The sequence below is a fragment of the Phytophthora ramorum genome, assembly GCF_020800215.1.
Source record: "Phytophthora ramorum isolate Pr-102 chromosome Unknown Phyram_PR-102_s0016, whole genome shotgun sequence".
In the NCBI taxonomy this organism is placed as follows: Eukaryota; Oomycota; class Peronosporomycetes; order Peronosporales; family Peronosporaceae; genus Phytophthora; species Phytophthora ramorum.
In genome coordinates this window covers 1,355,797-1,375,625 of record NW_027150662.1, presented here as the reverse complement: position 1 = coordinate 1,375,625, position 19,829 = coordinate 1,355,797, and the positions used below count along the sequence as shown (strand labels likewise).

Below are 19,829 nucleotides of genomic sequence, written 5' to 3'. Positions count from 1 at the left end.
TCAAATAGCGGACACGCGTGTGTATCTGTGTCTCATATTGCGTTGAGAATGGAGCGCGCCTCGGGCAGCAAGTGGCGTAAGATCTACGATGAAGACGGCGCGCAGCCCCCTATCGACGATGAAGAAGCTCCTGTAGCCAAGCAGAAGGCGCTAGGAGACGAGCAGCCGCTCGTGGAGCATGACGAAGAAGATTCGGGTTATGCCGGCCCGCCGCCGCTGCTGACGCAGAGGCCCATGGCCGCCTGGGCGTTCGCTGGACTCGGCGCGCTGTTCCTCGTGGTGGTGGTTTTGGTGGTGCGAGGCGGCACTTTGCACGCCCCACGGGCCATTCAGAGCTCCTCAGAGGCTGCCGAGTGGGTGAACAAATTGCCCAGTGACGTGGCGATCCATATCGACCGTGGGGTGGACCCTTGCAACGACTTTTACGCCTTCAGCTGCGGTGCCTGGCAGCGACAAGTGGAGATCCCGGAGGACAGAGCCAGTATGTTCCTATCCTTTTCGGCAGTAAGTGATGAGAACGAGAAGGTGCTGAAGCAGTTGATGCAGCAGGGATGGCCACTGGTGGGCGAGTTGTACGAGTCGTGCATGAACTTTAGCAATGAGAGCAGCACGACGGCGGACGAGGCGTCGTTGAAAGTACTGTCGCCGGTCTTGCAGAAGATCGCAGCGGTGAAGAGCAAGAAGGGGCTGTTTCAGTTGGCGGGCAAGCTTTCCCAGGCAGGACCCGACTTTTTGACGGGGCTGAGTGTGACGGCGGATGCCAGGGAAGCCACGACGTACGCGTTGTATGCATCGCAGAGTGGACTCACGCTGCCGGATCCACAGTATTACCTGGACAAGAAGCAGTTTGACTCGATCAGCGATGCGTTTCATGCGTACGTGGTGGAATTGTTCCTTCTTGCTGGGTGGGGGTCGGGTGAAGCTGCGTCGCGAGCTTCGTCGGTAATTGGATTTGAGCAGACGCTGGCCCCGCTTTTCGTGCCGAAGGAGGATCTCCAGGATCCGGTCGCCTCGTACAATCGCATGAGCGTAGCCCAAGCCGCTGAGAAATACCCACTGGTTTTCGCGAAGTTCGTGAACGGTACGGGTCTTTTGAAGAACCTCACGGCACGCAATGCCGACGTGATTGTGGAAACGCCTGCGTTCTTCGAGCGAGTTCAAACTCTTGTGGGCGGAGATTCTGCGACGCTGGACACTCTGAAAGCTGTCCTCACGTACCAATATATCAGTGCCTACGCAGGAGTCCTGAGCGAGCCTTTTGTTCAGGCCAGCTTCTCCTTTTTTGCGCGAACGCTGCGTGGCCAGAAGACGCGTGCCCCGCGGTGGAAGGTGTGCCTTCAGCGTGTGACGGACAACTTCCCGGACTTGGTTGGCAAGTATTATGCGCTGCTTCGTTTTGACCAGGCGAGTGAGCAGCTTGCGAGTCAGCTTGTGACGCAGCTTCAGGTATCGTTGGAGAAGAATCTTGGGCGGGTTGACTGGCTGGACGGACCCACCCGCCGGGCCGCACTTGAAAAGCTGTCCAACATGACCAATCTAATCGGTCACTCGACTCGAAGTGAACACTTCCCGTTCGAGCTGCGCAGCGATGCATCTCTTGCCGAGAACATGCAGGTTGTGAAGCAGCACCAGTTTGAACGTGTCGTTGGGCGAATTGGCGGTCCAGTAGACCGCAACAAATGGGCGATGACCAGCGCTGCTGTGAACGCCTACTACCAACCGACAGCTAATCAGATCGTGTTCCCAGCAGGTATTCTGCAGCCACCATTCTTCGCTCGCGGTCGGCACCCTGCACGCAACTTTGGTGCAATTGGCAGTGTCATTGGTCACGAGCTCACGCACGGCTTTGACAGCTCGGGGAGATACTACGCTGGTGACGGCAACTTGAAGGACTGGTGGAGTAACGATACGGAAAGGGAGTTCTCGCAGCGAACGCAGTGTCTTGTAAATCAGTACGATGCCTACGCCGTGACGAGCGGTGCCGATAACGACAAGGTGCTGGGCCACGTCAATGGAAATTTCACGTTGAGCGAGAATATCGCTGACAATGGTGGCGTCAAGCTATCCTTCGCTGCCTACCAGACGTTCATTGAAGAGCACGCTCAACAGCTGAGCAAGATGAGCGAATCCGATGCCACAGAATTCAGTGCCCCACTGAGCCAGACGGAGCGGGACTTGTCTACCAGTGCGGCCGACAAGCTTTTCTTCATTTCGTTCGCACAGGCATTCTGTGCGAAGACGAGCGACGCCAGTACGACGCAGCGCCTGGCAACGGATCCGCACTCGCCCGAGCGATGGCGCATCAACGGCGTGGCAAGCAACTCCCTCGACTTTGCGCGTGTGTTCTCATGCCCTGCCGACTCCCCCATGAATCCAAAGACGAAGTGTCAGCTGTGGTAGTAAGAGCTGTCGTAGATCTAGCTAGTTGAAACTCTCGCATCTGTACTCACAATAAAATCTCCTTTTGTAAGCCTGCTTGGCATCTCTATACTTGCTCGTCGAGGAGCTTGACGTTCGCTTCAGTGTCATCCTCATCGACCGGGTCGCCGCCCAGCCCCAAACAGCGCTCGCCTACATTTCGAACAATGCCACGGTCGTATGATCGGAGTTCGCCACCACGCTGGAAACGGTAACGATCCGCGTTGAGCAATTCATTGGTCGTGCGGTTGCGCGCTGTGAGGTACATGTGGAAGCCCGCAAGCTGTGCCACCGGTAGTAGTATCAGCAGCAGGTAAATCATGCCGACGACTGCGTAAATGCGCATGCTGTGGTGCCAGCGCCAGAGAAGGTAGAGCACATACTCCATTCCGACCAAATCCAAGGTCAGGAAAGTCACAAAGAGCAGGAACATCGCGTAGTTGTCACGTCCTACGCAGTTGTCTACAAATGGACAGCTACAGAAGCACAGGTTAGTTTTCACAGCCAACATGATCCTCAATAGAGAAGGACGTACTGGTGGTCGAACACAGGAACGCAAGTCTTGCAGATGCGGCAGTGCTTAGACCGCGGTGGTCTCTGAATGTGGCAGGTATGGCACAGCGGGCGCTCCAAACACTCACGCTGAGCTCGAGCACTGGCACTCTCTCCGACCTTGTCTTCATCGCCATCGTCGTCGTCTGCATTGATGAGAGCATCGGTGACCTCGTCGTATGCCTTGCCATATTTCTTGCTATCGCGAGGCACACTTCCCGGCTTGGTCGTTACAGTGCGATAGAAGAAGTACCATGTCACTGCGTTCCACGCCAAATGTGGCACCATTACGTTGCGCCGATCCGGCATAGCGGGCAGCACGACGAACAGATAAATCAGTGTAGTGATGACAGCATTCAACATCGTGAAATGGTACGGGGCTCGGCTGCCTGGGGCACACCACCACGTGAACGCAGCCACATTCCACGCTGCTACACGTAGCTCACGCTGTTTCAGGTACCTCACCACCTCACGAAAGCGTTTCAGCTGTGCAAGGTCCCTCGGGCTTCGGTTCTTCGAATCCAGCGCCTTGACATCCGCATCCAGCGTCTCCACGAGAAACTGCACCGTGCTTAGCTCTCCCCTCATCGCCGCAAGATGCAGCGGCGTCTGTCCAAACTTGTCCGGTGCGTCCGAGCTCACTTGAAGATACTGGAACACGGCCACGATCTCCGTCGCGCCCTTGTACGCTGCCCAGTGCACTGCCGTGTCTCCATCTGCGTCCACGAGCGCCACATCAGCTCCATTTCTCACACAGAACAACACCAACAACGGGTGTCCGTTCTGCGCTGCCACCAGCAGCGGTGAGCGGTGCTTCTTAGCGTCGCAAGTGTTGATATCCACGCCGAGCTTGAGCACGAGCGTCCTTAATGCACTCAAGTTCCCTGCAGCACAGGCCCAGTGAATGGGGTGCAACTGCACTCTGTCGTCCTTACTGGGGGCATCTATGGGCGCTTCAATGGAGTGCAAGTAGTGCAGGAACTCCCCTGTGGCTTTCTGCGCCGCCCAATGGGCGATCGTGTGGCCTTGCGGATCTCTTCCGTCACGCGCTAATTCGTCCCCGTATTGCGCCACCAGCTGCACGAATTGCGTTAAATCGTTGCGTTTAGCGCATGCAAACATCTCCTCAATGGGGGTCATTGGTGGCTGCTCCTCGGGCGGCGCAGGGTCGTGACTATGCTGGCAATTAGGGTGGTGGCCGTGGCTGTGACCATGTTGCGTAGCGACCACTGGGGCGTTGGAGACCGCGAGAGCTGCACTGGACACGGGAGACGACGGAGAATCATCTTGAGCGGTTGCAGACGAGGAATCGTCGGAGGGAGAGGCCGCCAGCAGCGAAGACACGTCTACAACCACGTCAGAGTCACTCATGCTCGGGAGTAGCGATCAGAATTACAAAATGAACCCATGGGTTGGGCGTAATACTGGACAATGAACAGGGATCAGAGAATGCATTATGTGGTGGACATGAATGTAGCCATGCTCACTTCAAGCTGTAGTTTCCTCTTTACGGAGCCCAGACGAACCCCGTCGAGCGAACCCCCTTGTCTTCCTCCCCCAAGAACGGGTAGTCCGTGTAGCCCGCCTCCATCGGAATATCTGGCTGCAGGTAGAACGTTTTCGAGTCGTACGGGGTTAACTTCGCGTTCGTGCGAAGACGCTCGACGAGGTCCGGGTTCGAGATGAAGTCGCGTCCGAAGGCCACGAGGTCCGCCACGCCGTCCTCGATGGTCTTCATGGCGTCGGCGCGGTCGAAGCTTCCCGCCGTGATGAGCACGCCCTTGTAGATGCCGCGGAAATGGCGCGCGACACCACCCGCGGGTACACCGGCGTTGTCGGCGTGGATGCCACGACGCTCGATCACGTGCAGATAAGCCAGGTCGTAGTCGTTGAGTTTGTCCACGACGTAGCCGTAGGTCTCGCGGGGCGTCGAATCCTTGCACCCGAAGGTGTCGCCGAAAGGAGACAGTCGGATGCCCACCTTGCTGGAAGGCAGGCTGGACAGCACGGCCTCGACCACCTCCAAGGTCAGTCGTGCACGGTTCTCGATGCTGCCGCCGTACTGGTCCGTACGCGTGTTGACGCCGTCGCACAAGAATTCCTCCAGTAGGTATCCGTTGGCGGCGTGGACTTCGACGCCGTCAAAGCCCGCTGCGATGGCGTTCTCTGCGGCTCGCTTGTAGTCGGCTACGATACCGGGGATCTCCGAGATGTCGACCGCGCGGGGAGTCACGTAGTCCTTGCGGCCTTTGCGAGTCACGGCGTGGCTCTTGACGTTGTCCATGCTCGTGGCGCTCGAGGACACAGGAAGTTGTCCATCCGGTTGGTTAAGCGGGTGACCAACGCGGCCCGTGTGCCAGAGCTGCACGAAGACCTTGCCGCCCTTGTCGTGGATGGCCTTGGTCACGGGCTTCCAGCTTTCGACTTGGTTTTGGTGGAAAAGACCGGGAGCGCCAAAGTAGCCGCGAGCCGTGGGGCTGATGTTCGTGGCCTCCGTGATGAGAAGTCCGCCGTCAGTGGTGCGCTGCGAATAGTACTGCGCGACGAGATCAGTGGGAGCGCCGGCATCACCCGTGCGCACTCGAGTGAGCGGAGCCATGGCGATGCGGTGCTGGAGCTGCACGGAGTCAGGTTTGCCGCCAAGAGTCACGGGCGAGAAGAGGTTGGGCGTCGATGTAGTGGCCGCAGACGGAGACATGGTTGTCGTTGGTTGGTTGGTTAGCGTGCAGCTGGGGTGGAGGCACTTGCGCTGGGCAAAGAGAATTGAAAAGTGAGATACTGAGCTGGCGATCTTTCACCAGACAGCATTGAAGTGCAGGTCGAGGCGATGCTACGTCAAACTCATTGCAGACGCGATCAAGCTGACACATGCGTGACTTATATTACGATTACGGACTAATGGTATAAAAGTGAAACTTGAAGCGGTCTTCCGCCATGAAGTGCACGGTATGTCTCAGATTGCCCGGCCACCTCATGTATCGAGCTCGTCTGCAAGTAGTGTACATGTATTGCGTCGAACTCGACGCAGACGCGATCACAGTGCTCGTATTTGCGATTACGAACAACGGTCTAAAATTAAAGTGCCCTTCAGTCCGCACGTGTCAGCTTGATCGCGTCTGCGATGAGTTTGACGTAGCATCGCCTCGACCTGCACTTCAATGCTGTCTGGTGAAAGATCGCCAGCTCAGTATCTCACTTTTCAATTCTCTTTGCCCAGCGCAAGTGCCTCCACCCCAGCTGCACGCTAACCAACCAACCAACGACAACCATGTCTCCGTCTGCGGCCACTACATCGACGCCCAACCTCTTCTCGCCCGTGACTCTTGGCGGCAAACCTGACTCCGTGCAGCTCCAGCACCGCATCGCCATGGCTCCGCTCACTCGAGTGCGCACGGGTGATGCCGGCGCTCCCACTGATCTCGTCGCGCAGTACTATTCGCAGCGCACCACTGACGGCGGACTTCTCATCACGGAGGCCACGAACATCAGCCCCACGGCTCGCGGCTACTTTGGCGCTCCCGGTCTTTTCCACCAAAACCAAGTCGAAAGCTGGAAGCCCGTGACCAAGGCCATCCACGACAAGGGCGGCAAGGTCTTCGTGCAGCTCTGGCACACGGGCCGCGTTGGTCACCCGCTTAACCAACCGGATGGACAACTTCCTGTGTCCTCGAGCGCCACGAGCATGGACAACGTCAAGAGCCACGCCGTGACTCGCAAAGGCCGCAAGGACTACGTGACTCCCCGCGCGGTCGACATCTCGGAGATCCCCGGTATCGTAGCCGACTACAAGCGAGCCGCAGAGAACGCCATCGCAGCGGGCTTTGACGGCGTCGAAGTCCACGCCGCCAACGGATACCTACTGGAGGAATTCTTGTGCGACGGCGTCAACACGCGTACGGACCAGTACGGCGGCAGCATCGAGAACCGTGCACGACTGACCTTGGAGGTGGTCGAGGCCGTGCTGTCCAGCCTGCCTTCCAGCAAGGTGGGCATCCGACTGTCTCCTTTCGGCGACACCTTCGGGTGCAAGGATTCGACGCCCCGCGAGACCTACGGCTACGTCGTGGACAAACTCAACGACTACGACCTGGCTTATCTGCACGTGATCGAGCGTCGTGGCATCCACGCCGACAACGCCGGTGTACCCGCGGGTGGTGTCGCGCGCCATTTCCGCGGCATCTACAAGGGCGTGCTCATCACGGCGGGAAGCTTCGACCGCGCCGACGCCATGAAGACCATCGAGGACGGCGTGGCGGACCTCGTGGCCTTCGGACGCGACTTCATCTCGAACCCGGACCTCGTCGAGCGTCTTCGCACGAACGCGAAGTTAACCCCGTACGACTCGAAAACGTTCTACCTGCAGCCAGATATTCCGGTGGAGGCGGGCTACGCGGACTACCCGTTCTTGGGGGAGGAAGACAAGGGGGTTCGCTCGACGGGGTTCGTCTGGGAGTCGTAAAGGGGGAACTACTGGCAGTAGTTTGTAGGACCAAGCGCTCGTGGCCGATCTACTACTGAAACAGCAATTGAAGTTGAATTGTTCACACTTGAAACACGGCGTGGCTGTATAGGAATTGGTTGTGATCAAGCAGCGGTCTTGTCGAAGAGACACCTTGTTTTGTCAAAGTTTCCTTTTGATACGACCAGCTACATTCAACTTGGATAAACTATGTGCAACGGTTCCGGGAATCTGAAGAGCAGCAGATTCCCGCTCAAGTGGCAATTATCAGACCCCAAGGACGTTGCTGCCGGCTTGTAGCTCTCAAGATGAGATACATCCGCGGTCTCCTCCATTCACTGCACAGTGACTGCAACGTCGCGTGTTCCTGCATTTTCTCCACGTCGCTTAAGGTATCCTCACTCTCAAATCCGCCTGCAATTGACCAAGTGCGCCATCGAACACCAAGATCGGATGAAGTTCGGCAAGCGTGTGCGCAGCTTGGCGTCCCCAGAATGGGCCGCCGACTACGTGGACTACAAAGAGCTTAAACGGCAGATCAAGCTGGCGTTCACCAACTCAGAAGGCAGCGGCAAGCAAGTCGTGTGGTTCCAGTCGGTGCTGGAGTCCGAGATGCAGAAGCTCAATGACGCCCACGCTCGGATACTCGACGAATTGATGAACGGAGAGCTGAAGCCGTTGCAACAAGCGCTGGGAACGCGCTGGGTGCTGCCCCAAGCCACCGCTCGGACGCTGCTGCTGGAAGTGCTGCAACTTTCCCACCAGGTCGACGCGTTCCGTCGCTTTGTGGTCCTCAACAGCCTTGCACTCGTCAAGATCGCCAAGAAGTTTGACAAGACGGCGAATGCTGGTACTGAAACGTCCCATCTGAAGGCGCAAGTGCTGGAAGATCTCAAGTGCCAGCCGTTCTACGACGCAGCATCTCTTGATGCTCTGTGTGACGAAACAGCGGCCCTCACTGACCGTGTGATGCTGTGCGTGCTTCCTGACGGGAACTTTCGACTGGGTCCGAGGGCTTTGACGTGTCCGATCTGCCTCTGCGCCGATGTGCATGCCCCTATTACGTTGTCGTGTGCGCACACCTTTTGCTGGTCGTGTCTGTCGCGAGCGGCCCAGCATCGCTTCCGTTCGTGTCCGCTCTGCCGTCGAGCGCAGTCCGTGGACCCTCGAGACTACGAAATCGATGGCCTCGTCAAGCGCTTCAAGCGCGCGTACGAGTTTGTCGAGCAGGCGTTGGACGTGGCCCCGTTGGTCGCTAGTCCCATGCGCCAGATCCTCGCGGAGGCATTCGACGTGGGCAACGCGTACTTGCGAGAGGTTGAGGACCAGTATGCAGCTCTGGCCCCACTGCCCTCGGCAACATTCGAAGAGCCGCAACTCACAGCAATTGCAATCAAGGACACCAAGGCAGAAATGAAAAAGGGTACAGCCAAGACCCCCGACGTCAAGAAAAACGAAGAGATAATGCTGGAAGACGCGGTCGATGATGACGTCGATCCGGTCATCTTTGAAAAGGGGGACATCGTTGAGATTCTACATGGCGAGCAATGGTACGCTGGCGTGGTGCTGCAGCGCAATGAAGACACGGGTGCAGGTGACACCTACTCCGTCTTATGGTGGGTCCTGGACAAATCCCAGCGTTTTGCCCAGCGCACGCCTCGACACCTTCTACGTGAACCCCAGGAAGTTCCTGTGCCACCAGCTCTCTACGAATATGCGGCTGAAGCCTGGCACACAGCAGCGAGCTGGGCTCTCGAACCTTTTCGGCGACTACGGTCGCGGTCTGACGGTGGCGACAGCCTCGTCGGCGATAGCAAGGTTAGTCCAAGTTCTCTTACCCAGCAGCATACCCATTAGATGTCTAAAAACGTAATATTTTTGTTGTTGTGTGAAAGCAACTTGATACCTACAGCCATCATTTACGTTCGGGCTCCATTATGCAGCACGGGGTCACCTCTGACTCGTGGCGGCTCAGTTAATGCACACATGAACGAATGTTCATGGAAATGGATCGACCGGCGCGGTGCCAGCATGATGGCTGCGTTTCCGAATTCACTTATGAGACCTTCCCGGTGAGTCATCCACTGCGACAATGTGCACTACTAGCGATCTTCCGCTGCGGTGCCATCGCTACCTGCTCATTATTCAATCTCCTCTGTACGACAAGCACCTCATTCGACCCTCTTTGACCCTGCTCGGCATCATGCCTGCTTCGCTTCTACGTGCCATTTCCGTTGCGCTACTGCTGAAGGCGACAACCAATTCCGCTGTGGAAGCTAAGACACCTGGTCTTGGGGGCAGCACCATCACCTCCACCAGCGTCAAGGACAACTCGGGGTCGCAAGGGCAGAGCGGGTCTGTAGGCAGTGGCAGCAGCGTTGGCGATGAAGAGGTGGGGGTCAAGCACATCCTGCACTTCTCCGACGTCCACCTCAACATCTCCGAGACCCTGGACGCAAATGAATCCGCCGAGATTCCAGTCGAGTACGGCTACGATGCTCCTATCAGCCTGCTGGTCTCGGCGCTCGAGTACGCTCAGCAGGTGTTGCCCAACCCAGACTTCTTCCTCTACACTGGTGACCATGCCGTGCATGACACACCATCAGACGAGTATCTCGCCGAGGCAGTCAAGGTGAATGTGGAGACGATGGCCCAGTACTTCTCCGGCTCAAGCAACGAGACTCTCAATGCCACTGCCATCCTGGGCGACACCGACACGAAGAGTACGTTGTCTGTTCTTACCTGCTGACCAACTTTTAACTGACCGACTCTGGTGCCATTGTTGCTAACACAGACTACACGATGAATATCACCGACCCGACCACTGAGGAGAACCCGACGATCGAGGTCGTGTCTCCGGCGTGGAACGACTCGCTTACTGCATCCAATCTCAAGGACCTCAACACCCGCGGCTACCTGTCGTACCAGCTTGACGAGAACCTGTTGTTGCTCACTCTCAACACCGTTCCTTACTCGGTGAGTGCCCCTGCAGTCTTGTACGTCTTTTGCCACTCGCAACCAGCTAACGCTGCTGTTTTTGAGCTGTGCAGCCAAAGCATACCCCAGACACATCGAATGAGACCGATCCATTTGCTCAGTTCGCCTGGTTGAACGCCACACTGGCGGGACTTCGCAACGGCAACAAGTTCGCGTATATCGCCGGCCACATCCCACCGATCATCGATGCCCAGGACGGCTCACCAATGTGGGAGGCCTCGTACATCGATGCGTACAAGAACATCGTGACGGAGTACGCGGATGTCGTCAAGGCTCAGATCTTTGGCCACACACATAGCGTCGAATTCCGCCTGCCGCTCACCGCCGACATGGAGTCCCAGAGCCCTGAAGACGTCATTGCAGTGGATGCCAGCTCCGAGAGCTCAGCGCTCGTGCCTCTGTTCATGTCGGCAGCCATCTCGCCGATCTTCTACAACAACCCAGCGTTCATGGTCTGGGACTTTGACGCCACCACGTACGACCTGCTGGACTTCACAGTCTACGGCACCAACATCTCCGAAGACAATAGCACAGCTCTCGACTGGCAGCCGCTCTTCAAGGCCAGCACCGCGTACAACGTGAGCTCGCTGTCGTGGTCGGAGATGAACCGCTTCATCGTGAGCGCCGCAACCGACTCGGCGTTGGTGGAGCAGTACTACTACAACTCGCAGGCGCAGTCGTACCTGCAAAACGCGTGCGAGGACTCGGTCTGCCTCACCTGGTACCTCTGCTCCATGCTGTGGTGGTCCACGCCCGAAGACTACACGGCGTGCCTCGCCGCCGGCTCCCGTCTCGAGTCGTCCGCAGCTTCGACGCTACCGCTGCAATCGGTCTTCACCTTCGCCTCCATCGCCATCTTTACTTTCTTCATCTAGAATCACACACCACAGCTCTGGCGCAGCCATTATCCAAATGACAGTGCCTCATATTCTGACTTGTAACGTTAGCCATGTTACGTTTTTTTTGTAGCTGACTGTAGCCATGTTACGTTGCCCATCCCGCGTCACACGTCACAGCCCCCACCTTCACCCAATCACAGCTCGCCGCGGAGAGAATCAGGCGGGGAATCAGCCGTCAGTCGAGAACAAGATCACCATCGCGTCCGATACCCCATGAGCTCCCCGCCTTCATCCCCCTCGACTGCGGCCGTGATGCCCCCGCCGGCGCCCGTGACGCTGGAGCCGGTCAAGGAGATGCCTAAGGCGCGGCAGATCGTGAGCATCAACGACGAAGGCACGAACTTCACGCTGGACGAGGCGGCGCTGCGCCAGATCTTCCACAAAGTGCCGGAGGACATGAAAGTTGCGATTTTCTCGGTCGTGGGCGCCTTCCGCACGGGCAAAAGCTTCGTGCTGGATCTGTTTCTACGTTACTTGCGCCACGCGAGCCACGGGCGCATGCTTAAGCCGGACGGGGCCAACGACGAGGCCTCTGAAGTCTGGAAAGCCTGGGTCATGGAAGGCGTGACCGGTAGCGGCGAAGGGAAGCTCGAGGGCAACTCCAACGTGGAGCAGACCCACGGGGAGAAGGGATTCTCCTGGAGGGCCGGCAGGAAGCGCAATACGACGGGCATTTGGATGTGGGAGACGCCCTTCATCCGCAAGAGCCAATCGGGAGAGGACATCGCCGTGTTCCTCATTGATACACAGGGCATGTTTGATTCAGAGACGTCGCAGATGCTTACAGCTAGTATCTTTGGCTTGAGTACACTGCTGAGTTCGTACCAGATCTATAATGTGGACAAGAGGGTGCAGGAGGACAACCTGCAGCACTTGGCGCTGTTCACGGAATACGGACGGTGCGTTGGAAGAGGGACGTGCTTTTGGTGGAGACTGATGGTGTTGCTTTGATAGGATGGCGCTGTTTGGAGACAAGTCGTCATCGTCGCTGAGTGAGAAGCAGCAGGAGCTGCAGCGCGCGGCATCGACGGCGTCGACTCGGAGTTTGGACAAGACGACGTCCTCTGTGAGCGAGAAGGGAGAGGAGAAGAAGGAGGAGAACGAGGACAAGGAAGAGGACGAGACCCCCAAGCGCCCGCGCCCGTTCCAACGTCTGGACTTCTTGGTGCGTGACTGGCAGGACTTCTCTCGCAACCAGTCGCTGGCTGAGAAGCGCGAGGACATGGAGCAATACATGGTGGAGCTGCTGTCGTCGCGCAAGCAGAAGGACCTGGCGGACACCCGTGAGCAGATCAGCTCGTGCTTCGAGAAGGTGGCGTGCTTCTTGCTGCCCCACCCGGGCCACGCTGTTACGGAGCGCGAGTACGACGGATCTGTCGAGGCTATTGACAGCCGCTTCTTGGAGTTGCTGACGGCTTATCTGGACGATCTGTTCGACCCGGCTCACCTCTTCCCCAAGAAGATTCACGGCACGACGGTGACCTCGCGCGAGCTGTTCACGTACATTAAGACGTACGCTGGGCTCTTCCGTGAGGCGTCGATCTTCCCGGAGGCCAAGACGCTGCTGGAAGCTACGGCCGAGGCCAACAATGTGAACCAGCGCGACAAGGCCCTGATCACATACAGGCGCGAAATGGAGAAGATGGCGGGCTCCAAGTGCCAGTACGTGCCTGTGCAGGAGTTGGAGACGCACCATAAGGCGTGCCTCCAGGGCGCCATGGACGTCTTCGACGTTGGTGCACGTATGGGTCGCAACAGCGAGATTATGCGCTTCCGACAAGATCTCGCGGACCAGATTGAGACGGAACACCACCGCTACCTGGAGGTCAACGCGGAGCGCGACCCCTACAAGAACCTCGAGTTCTACCTGATCCCGGGCTGTCTGGCGCTGGCGCTGCTTGTGTTCCGCATCTCGCAGGACCTGTTGTGCTACGAGCACATTGGCTACGATATCCCGCTCTACGACTGCAAGTACGTAACCTCCTGTCATGCCAAGCGGCAACCAGTGGTGTTTTGCTCATGATGTACTCACGCTTTCGTTCCTTTTGCTTTGATTTGTGCAGACAAGTGAGCCACACGCTGACGCACCTGTACTGGGCGTTGATCGTGTTCATGCTGCTGATCATGATGTCGACCGGTCAGGTCATGTTCAAGCGCGTGAAGACTGTCATTTCCATCGTGAGATCCGCGATCGACGCGTCCAAGGACGATGCCAAGGAAAAGAGGGACTAGGCTGTGATAGTTTGTCGCTGAAGGCGTGTCAGCTGGCGTGCTGTCTGGCGGCGAGGTGCTGGTTGCTGTGCCTCGCTTGTGTAGTGTTCATAGATATGTCCATTACTCAAGACTTTAGTTTTTGTGGTACAGTGTTGCAGTCTTGGTGTTGTCGACGTCTGCAGAGGAGCAGCAGGCAGGATTAAGCGAAGACAAGTGGATTAATTAACGGCGATGCAGCGTACTGTAACAATCTTGCTGCTTGCTTCAAGCAGTGCAGCACATTCGAGCAGCGAAAAGTCGAGGACAGACGCTTCAACATTGTAGCGTGCCCCAGTTCCGACCGAGACTCGCTCCCAATCTCGCCATGCGTGTTTGCGTGCATTGCGCTGCCTCGTCAACCGGACGAAGAAGTACGCGAACATTGGATAAGCGGCCGCGTCACGATTCGTGTGCCCCCAGCTGAAATCGCGGACATTATTGTTGTTGTCCGGAACCCGAATTGCAACACTGGCCCAAAATTCTAGCATCCCCGTGACACCAGGACGGACCAGACCCAGCCTTGGCGCGATCTTGAAGTTAAGAGTCAGAAAAACTTGTTCGGCAGTGTATGCAAATGGTCGGCATTTTGATGAACTTTTCCTCGAGGAGGTCACATGTTTTCCCGGCACTTGGGATTTGCTGCCTATTTTGCTGCGTGAAGACTCGGGGCTCCGATGGGAAGTCTCTTTTTGCACCGGCTACGACGGCGCTCCATGCGTTTGTATCGGCTTGGGTCGCTTTGCCAGCTCATGGAAGGTCCTGTTCCTATCCTCGGCTTATCCTCAGCTCTGCCAATGCACAGACTCTCGCGTTGACGCCTTGCGCCGCGGTTAGCTAACTGTTCATTCTGCAATTGAGACTCTAACGAGACAGCAGCCCACAGAGCGACCGTAGCTCTGTCCCTAACAGCAACACAGCAACCATGGTCAATATCCGCAGCGTGTTCACCTTTGCCAGCGTGGCCCTCGTGGCCGCTGTGAGCGCTTCCGACGACGACGCGATGGGTCGTAACCTGCAGGCCGTCAACTTCCGCCAGGAACTGATGGACTCGATCAACGCTGCGCGCAAGAAGGAGGGACTGGAGGCGATGTGCATCAACGAGATGCTCATGGACGCCGCGCAGACCCAGGCGAACGACATGGCCGACGGCAACTTCATCAAGAGCACCGGCTCCGACGGCACGCAGCCTAAGGACCGTGCCGAGGTTGAGGGCTTCAAGGCTGCCGTCGTGACGGAGGTTGTGGGCGCCGGCTACCGCACGGCGTCGTCTATTGTCGCGGCGTGGGTCAAGTCCGCGAGCGCCAAGAGCACTCTTCTCAGCAAGCACACCGTCATGGGCCCCGGGTACACGTTCGACAAGACTAAGAAGTACGTGCACTTCTGGGCGGTCGACTTTGCGGACGGCGAATGCGGCAACGGCACCGCTACGGCTTCGACGCCTGCCGCTGATTCCACGAGCGGGAGTGGCAGTGTGGAGCTCCCCGCCAGCAGCTCTGGCAGCGGATCTGCTCCTGCCCCCGCGCCTGCTAGCGGCAGTGGCAGTGAGACCCCTGCTAGTGGCAGCGGATCTGCTCCTGCCCCCGCGCCTGCTAGCGGCAGTGGCAGTGATACCCCTGCTAGTGGCAGCGGTAGTGCGACGCCTGCTCCTGCTGCTGCCACACCTGCTCCAGCTGCTGCAAGCGGTAGTGGAGCTGAGACTCCGGCCAGCGGTAGCGGTAGTGAGGCGCCTGCTGCGACGCCTGCTCCTGCTGCTGCCAGTGGTAGCGGAGCTGAGACTCCTGCTGCTGCTAGCGGATCGGCCGAAGCCCCCGCAACTGACACCCCGGCCCAATAAGCACGAAACATGGATTTACCAAGACATGGCGTATCGTCGTAGCTCTGTGTGTATGTTGGTCGTAATAATTCATAATGCTAGATTGCCCTCCCCAAGCTGCCCTTCATAGCCTTCATGCGCGAAAGTGACAAGACCATCTTCGTCGTTGCTACCTCCTGAGCGCTGCATGACAGCGTCTTGCCAAGCTGACGGGAATTGGTGTGCAGTTTCGACCGACAGCATTTCATCATGGAATTGCGTGGCTACAAAGTTTCCCAATGTCAAATCACCAAGAGGACTCGAAAGAACGTGCACATTGAAATTAGGGGATGCCGCAACGCAGCGACGTCCTACATGTACGAATAATAAACTGGGGCTGCTTTATTCTGCCACGGTGGAGTGAGCTTCGAGCCCTGCAGCTCGACTGGCTTTTCTGGGAGTTTTCGCGGGCGTACCAATGGGGTCCATATAACCATACTTCGCGTCGTCTTCGAGCTTCATCGTGCCAATGCTGTCAAACACCCACTGCGATTCACAGATCAAGGTGTTAGCGAAATTAATTTCCAGAGATGGCAAACACTGGCGATCAAAACGTATAGCTTACCTTTGAGGTGACAACTCGAATTCCTGTCCGCTGAGCTCGTCGGAACACGGAACTATCACCACAAATGCAGATGTCCGCTACTGAAATTTGATTGCAGATCTGCACCACGAAACAGCAAACGGTTAGTGTACGAAGGCAATACGGATGGAGCACTATTATACAAAAACGCACCTCTCCACCAGCCACTTGAATAAGAGAGTGGAGAATCTCACGGGATGGCTCTACGTTTGGGCCAACGAAAAACTTCATGCCTTTGAAAATTTGCCGAGATTCCGAATGCTCGCGCGAAGACTTGTTTGCGAACATCTCAACCTCGAAGTCTTCTTCCGGTAGCCAGCGCTCCTGCTCCAATGATGAAAATGCCCAGTCTTCTGTAACAATCCAGGCCCCGCGAGCAATTGCAAAGAGGACTTTGATGGTGCGTCTAGTCTCCTTGCCCACAATCAGGTGTGTTACTCCAGACGAATAGTCCGAGCTCCTGATCACTCGTGCTTTTCGCTGCCCAGACTCATTGGCCATGTTGGCATCGATGGCGTGGATTGCACACTGCAGAACCCCACGCGCCTCCGAACTCACTCCTGTGATACCAATAACGTTGCGCGGAGTTTTGCGCGGAGTCTTTCGGCTTGTTGTGCTGGAGAAACTCATTGCCATCGGAATCGCAGCAATAGGGGTGGAGTTCACATCCCGATACTTTCTAGGGAACATCGATACCGATCCAGGCGTTGCCGTGTACTTGGCGTCGACTGTATTCTCCTTGTTGTCACGTCGCGCTTTCTTGACAACTGGGGTCGTTAAAGAGCTGTTCGAAACTAGCGGACGGGCGCGCTTTTTGTCGGCACTCTGTGTGAGCTTCATCGCGCTAGAGGGATCAGTCGTCGTCGAAAGTTTACGCTGGGCTTTCATCCCGCTAGAGGGATCAGTCGTCGTCGGAAGTTTACGCTGAGCTTTCTTCACTGCAGGCTTCTTCAACCGCACATCCTTCGAGACTGAAGCACTCGCTAGTGAGATGCGCTTTACCTGAGATGGTGTTGTAGAGCTTCGAGCAGCAGGACTTTGGGTCCTCGATCGGCTGGCGGAGCTGGGAGTTGTTTCTCTCGACGCGGATCGCGTAATTCTAGATACTGCTGGGCTTGGTGACCGCATCTTAGCTGCCGAGCTTGCCGTTGGACGAGTCAAAGATCGCGGGGTACGTTCTAGCAGAGATGGACTGCTAGAGGGCGTTTTCATTTTCGAAACGGAGCCAGGAGTTCTTGTTTTCTTCTTCGGAGTCGGCGTCTTCACCTTGGGTGTAGTGCGGGCTGATGCGGTTGCAGTTGGTGTGGCAGGCGTCGTGGGCGAACCTGACACAGTTGCTGCAGTCTCTGGTGAGGCAGTCACGAGGCTATCAGCACCCGGAGATTTAGCAGACCCCCTCGTAGCCTGGCAGTCAGTGCAGAACCTGCGTGTTCGCGGGTTTGAGCAGCCACATGCTGCGCACGACCAAATCCCCGTTTTCAGTGTCAGGCCACTGCCGTACGAAAGCGAGTTCCTGTTACGGCGCCGAAGATCCCGTGCTGTAGGCTCCTTCGTGCTACTACCGTCATCAGGGGTCCCGATATTAAAACCACCACTGCCAGCGGGGGTGCTGATCGAACCTGATTCCGCCACGGCAGATTCCAGCGGAGAAGGTGACGCTTGGCTCGCTTGGCTATCCATAATCTCAATCATCTCTCTGGCCGCCGTCTTAATCTCGTCCTCCTTTTCATTCTCCGACTCACTCTCCGCCACAATTCCACTCGCCTGCGACGCTGTAACTTCATCCTCATCCTGCTGCGTGGGTGGGCCATTCAGAGTCTTTCTCCGCTTGGCAGACGAAGTGACACTCTTGGACCGAATAGGCTGTTTGGGTGTGCTTAACTGCGCCGGTTCCAGGGCTGGTTCCGTCGTACCTAACATCTTCAATATCGCGTCGGACGTCATGGGCTCCATCGACAGCGCTCGTCGCTTCCTTCGGCCGCCAGTAAGTGCCTTATTAATCTTAAAATTCGACGTGGGTGGCGGCGTCGAAGGCGCCGCGGTAGCCGCTTTTGCTTTAGGCTTTGCTTTCTTCTCTGCAGTCTTCGGCGCCTGCTTCTCTGTACCTGCATCCATCGCTTTCGACGCCTCCGCACCAAGCGACTGCCGCCTCTTGAGCTTGGGCTTACCTATATTGCGCGCATTCTCCTCTACCGACTGCTGGCTCACGGGGAAGAACGGGCGCTCGTCCATCCGCTTCTTGCTCACGTAGCAGGCGTTCACCCAGAGCTGTGAAACGATCTTGAGCTCGTACCTCGTGGCCGCTGCGGCCATGGAGCCTCCTCCGGTCTGCCACTTGGCGATCTTGGTCTTCCATACGGGCGTGAAGTGGCTCAGCACCAGGTGCGTGAGTTTGGGCGTGAGTCTCTTGACGGTGGACGCCCCCAACTCGCGCAGTTTCCTCGCCACGACGTCGCTGCAGTCGATCTGTGCGTCTGCACCCACACGCACGTCCACCATGGCCACGACGCCCTTAAGCGGACCACCGGACGAGTGCCGCCGACGCTGGGGTCCGCTGGAGGCCGCGGCAGACGAGGCGGCGGCTCTGGGGCTCCTACGCGTCGTCCCGCGAGAGGTACGTGCCTCCGTCGACAACGAGACGGACACGGAGACCACCATGGAGATAGGGGAGACACGCGCAGAGTGAATGCGGGTCGGTTGTTGCCCTTGGAGGTTTTCAAATGCGCGCGCGGAATGGAGAGCGAGGAAACGGGTACTGGATGCGGTCGAGTAAGTACGGTTTGGGTACAATTGGTGTGGTGCTGGATGGAGGTTGAAGCTGCATGTATCTGTTGAATGGCGTGCTGCACTGAGCATGCGTTCGAGTTCGAGTTCGAGCCCTGACCTACCGCTGGAGATGCCCTTATCATGCGAATGCTCGATAGTCTCGAACGCACCACCAGGTGTACTGTTGGTTACATCTAGGGAATAATAATGGTGCCTCAGCAGACCTCGCTTTGCCGAAGGACTGCTAACACTACACTAAAGAGGCCAACGTGGCGCACTATGCACGAAACCCTTCACTTCCGAGGAACCAGCCCTCAATGCGGGGGCTTATGTATATTTCAATTCATATTGGGTCAATGTCGAGTGCTTTCCTGTCGAGCACGCTTCGGGTCCTAGTGTGGGGTTAATAGTTAGTTCGGTTAATAAGGGAGAATGGGCGATGCCTTCGGAGCTATCGGTAGCAGGTAGTGGCGACTCTCGACGCGGCCTAGCGACGACCCATCTGCACGAACGCGTGCGAGCCGATGAGCTGGCTCATGGTCGAGCGCTTCCTCTCGTTCATCTCCGCCTCCTCCTCGGGGGTCGGCTACGCCTTCGTATTCTTGCCTGGGAACAGCATCTTCATCTTCTGCGAAAGCTTGGAGCTCGATGAGTCGCGCCGTGGCTTGGAGGCGGCAGCAGAGGTAGCGGTCTGGTTGTCCGTCTTGTCGGCGCCGTCGTCGTGAGCTTGCGCCTTGTCGTGCAGGTGCTTGAGGTTGCCGTGCGTGTTGATCGGGAGCGCGAAGCGGGAGTGGGCGTTCATCGTTGCTTGGTGAAGGCGGCTGCTGTTGGGCTCTTGTGTGGCGCGCTGCAAATTGCAAAGTGGCAGTCACCCGCATGTCGTGCGGAACCAAACCATCACTCGGCGCTGCAGAGGGACCGCGTTGAACGAAGTGGGTCGGCAGAGACCCAACGCATCGCTTCGACTCGAAGTTCGAGGGCAGTCAGACTCTGACTCAGAGAGCCCAGTCGCGACGAAGTGCAGGTGGTAAGCAGTCCGGGACAGCCTTC

At 57.3% G+C, this 19,829-nt stretch overlaps 10 protein-coding genes across 10 annotated transcripts; 6 read left to right on the top strand and 4 right to left on the bottom strand.

The window, feature by feature from the left end:
- Positions 1–48: 48 nt before the first annotated feature.
- On the top strand, positions 49–2,400 carry KRP23_13139 (Endothelin-converting enzyme-like protein; the record flags this gene model as incomplete). Its single annotated transcript, XM_067883814.1, has 1 exon — positions 49–2,400. One exon carries the CDS (start codon positions 49–51, stop codon positions 2,398–2,400), a length of 2,352 nt encoding a protein of 783 aa, XP_067739223.1.
- Positions 2,401–2,485: 85 nt separating this feature from the next.
- Positions 2,486–4,341, bottom strand: KRP23_13138 (putative protein S-acyltransferase 23; the record flags this gene model as incomplete). Its single annotated transcript, XM_067883813.1, has 2 exons — positions 2,486–2,894; positions 2,954–4,341. 2 exons carry the CDS (start codon positions 4,339–4,341, stop codon positions 2,486–2,488), a joined length of 1,797 nt encoding a protein of 598 aa, XP_067739222.1.
- Positions 4,342–4,477: 136 nt separating this feature from the next.
- KRP23_13137 (12-oxophytodienoate reductase 1) lies at positions 4,478–5,668 on the bottom strand (the record flags this gene model as incomplete). Its single annotated transcript, XM_067883812.1, has 1 exon — positions 4,478–5,668. The coding sequence occupies one exon, from the start codon at positions 5,666–5,668 to the stop codon at positions 4,478–4,480; it is 1,191 nt and encodes a 396-aa protein (XP_067739221.1).
- Positions 5,669–6,238: 570 nt separating this feature from the next.
- KRP23_13136 (12-oxophytodienoate reductase 1) lies at positions 6,239–7,429 on the top strand (the record flags this gene model as incomplete). Its single annotated transcript, XM_067883811.1, has 1 exon — positions 6,239–7,429. One exon carries the CDS (start codon positions 6,239–6,241, stop codon positions 7,427–7,429), a length of 1,191 nt encoding a protein of 396 aa, XP_067739220.1.
- Positions 7,430–7,882: 453 nt separating this feature from the next.
- Positions 7,883–9,286, top strand: KRP23_13135 (Transcriptional regulator of form adherence 3; the record flags this gene model as incomplete). The annotated part of the gene is made up of 1 exon (XM_067883809.1): positions 7,883–9,286. One exon carries the CDS (start codon positions 7,883–7,885, stop codon positions 9,284–9,286), a length of 1,404 nt encoding a protein of 467 aa, XP_067739219.1.
- Positions 9,287–9,632: 346 nt separating this feature from the next.
- Positions 9,633–11,301, top strand: KRP23_13134 (Sphingomyelinase phosphodiesterase C; the record flags this gene model as incomplete). The annotated part of the gene is made up of 3 exons (XM_067883808.1): positions 9,633–10,152; positions 10,224–10,405; positions 10,480–11,301. 3 exons carry the CDS (start codon positions 9,633–9,635, stop codon positions 11,299–11,301), a joined length of 1,524 nt encoding a protein of 507 aa, XP_067739218.1.
- A 237-nt stretch (positions 11,302–11,538) lies between these two features.
- Positions 11,539–13,557, top strand: KRP23_13133 (Atlastin; the record flags this gene model as incomplete). Its single annotated transcript, XM_067883807.1, has 3 exons — positions 11,539–12,224; positions 12,280–13,296; positions 13,389–13,557. The coding sequence occupies 3 exons, from the start codon at positions 11,539–11,541 to the stop codon at positions 13,555–13,557; spliced, it is 1,872 nt and encodes a 623-aa protein (XP_067739217.1).
- Positions 13,558–14,500: 943 nt separating this feature from the next.
- KRP23_13132 (Circumsporozoite protein) lies at positions 14,501–15,412 on the top strand (the record flags this gene model as incomplete). Its single annotated transcript, XM_067883806.1, has 1 exon — positions 14,501–15,412. The coding sequence occupies one exon, from the start codon at positions 14,501–14,503 to the stop codon at positions 15,410–15,412; it is 912 nt and encodes a 303-aa protein (XP_067739216.1).
- A 360-nt stretch (positions 15,413–15,772) lies between these two features.
- On the bottom strand, positions 15,773–18,671 carry KRP23_13131 (Microcephalin; the record flags this gene model as incomplete). The annotated part of the gene is made up of 3 exons (XM_067883805.1): positions 15,773–15,916; positions 15,996–16,094; positions 16,167–18,671. The coding sequence occupies 3 exons, from the start codon at positions 18,669–18,671 to the stop codon at positions 15,773–15,775; spliced, it is 2,748 nt and encodes a 915-aa protein (XP_067739215.1).
- A 694-nt stretch (positions 18,672–19,365) lies between these two features.
- On the bottom strand, positions 19,366–19,581 carry KRP23_13130 (uncharacterized protein; the record flags this gene model as incomplete). The annotated part of the gene is made up of 1 exon (XM_067883804.1): positions 19,366–19,581. One exon carries the CDS (start codon positions 19,579–19,581, stop codon positions 19,366–19,368), a length of 216 nt encoding a protein of 71 aa, XP_067739214.1.
- Between the last annotated feature and the right edge of the window lie 248 nt (positions 19,582–19,829).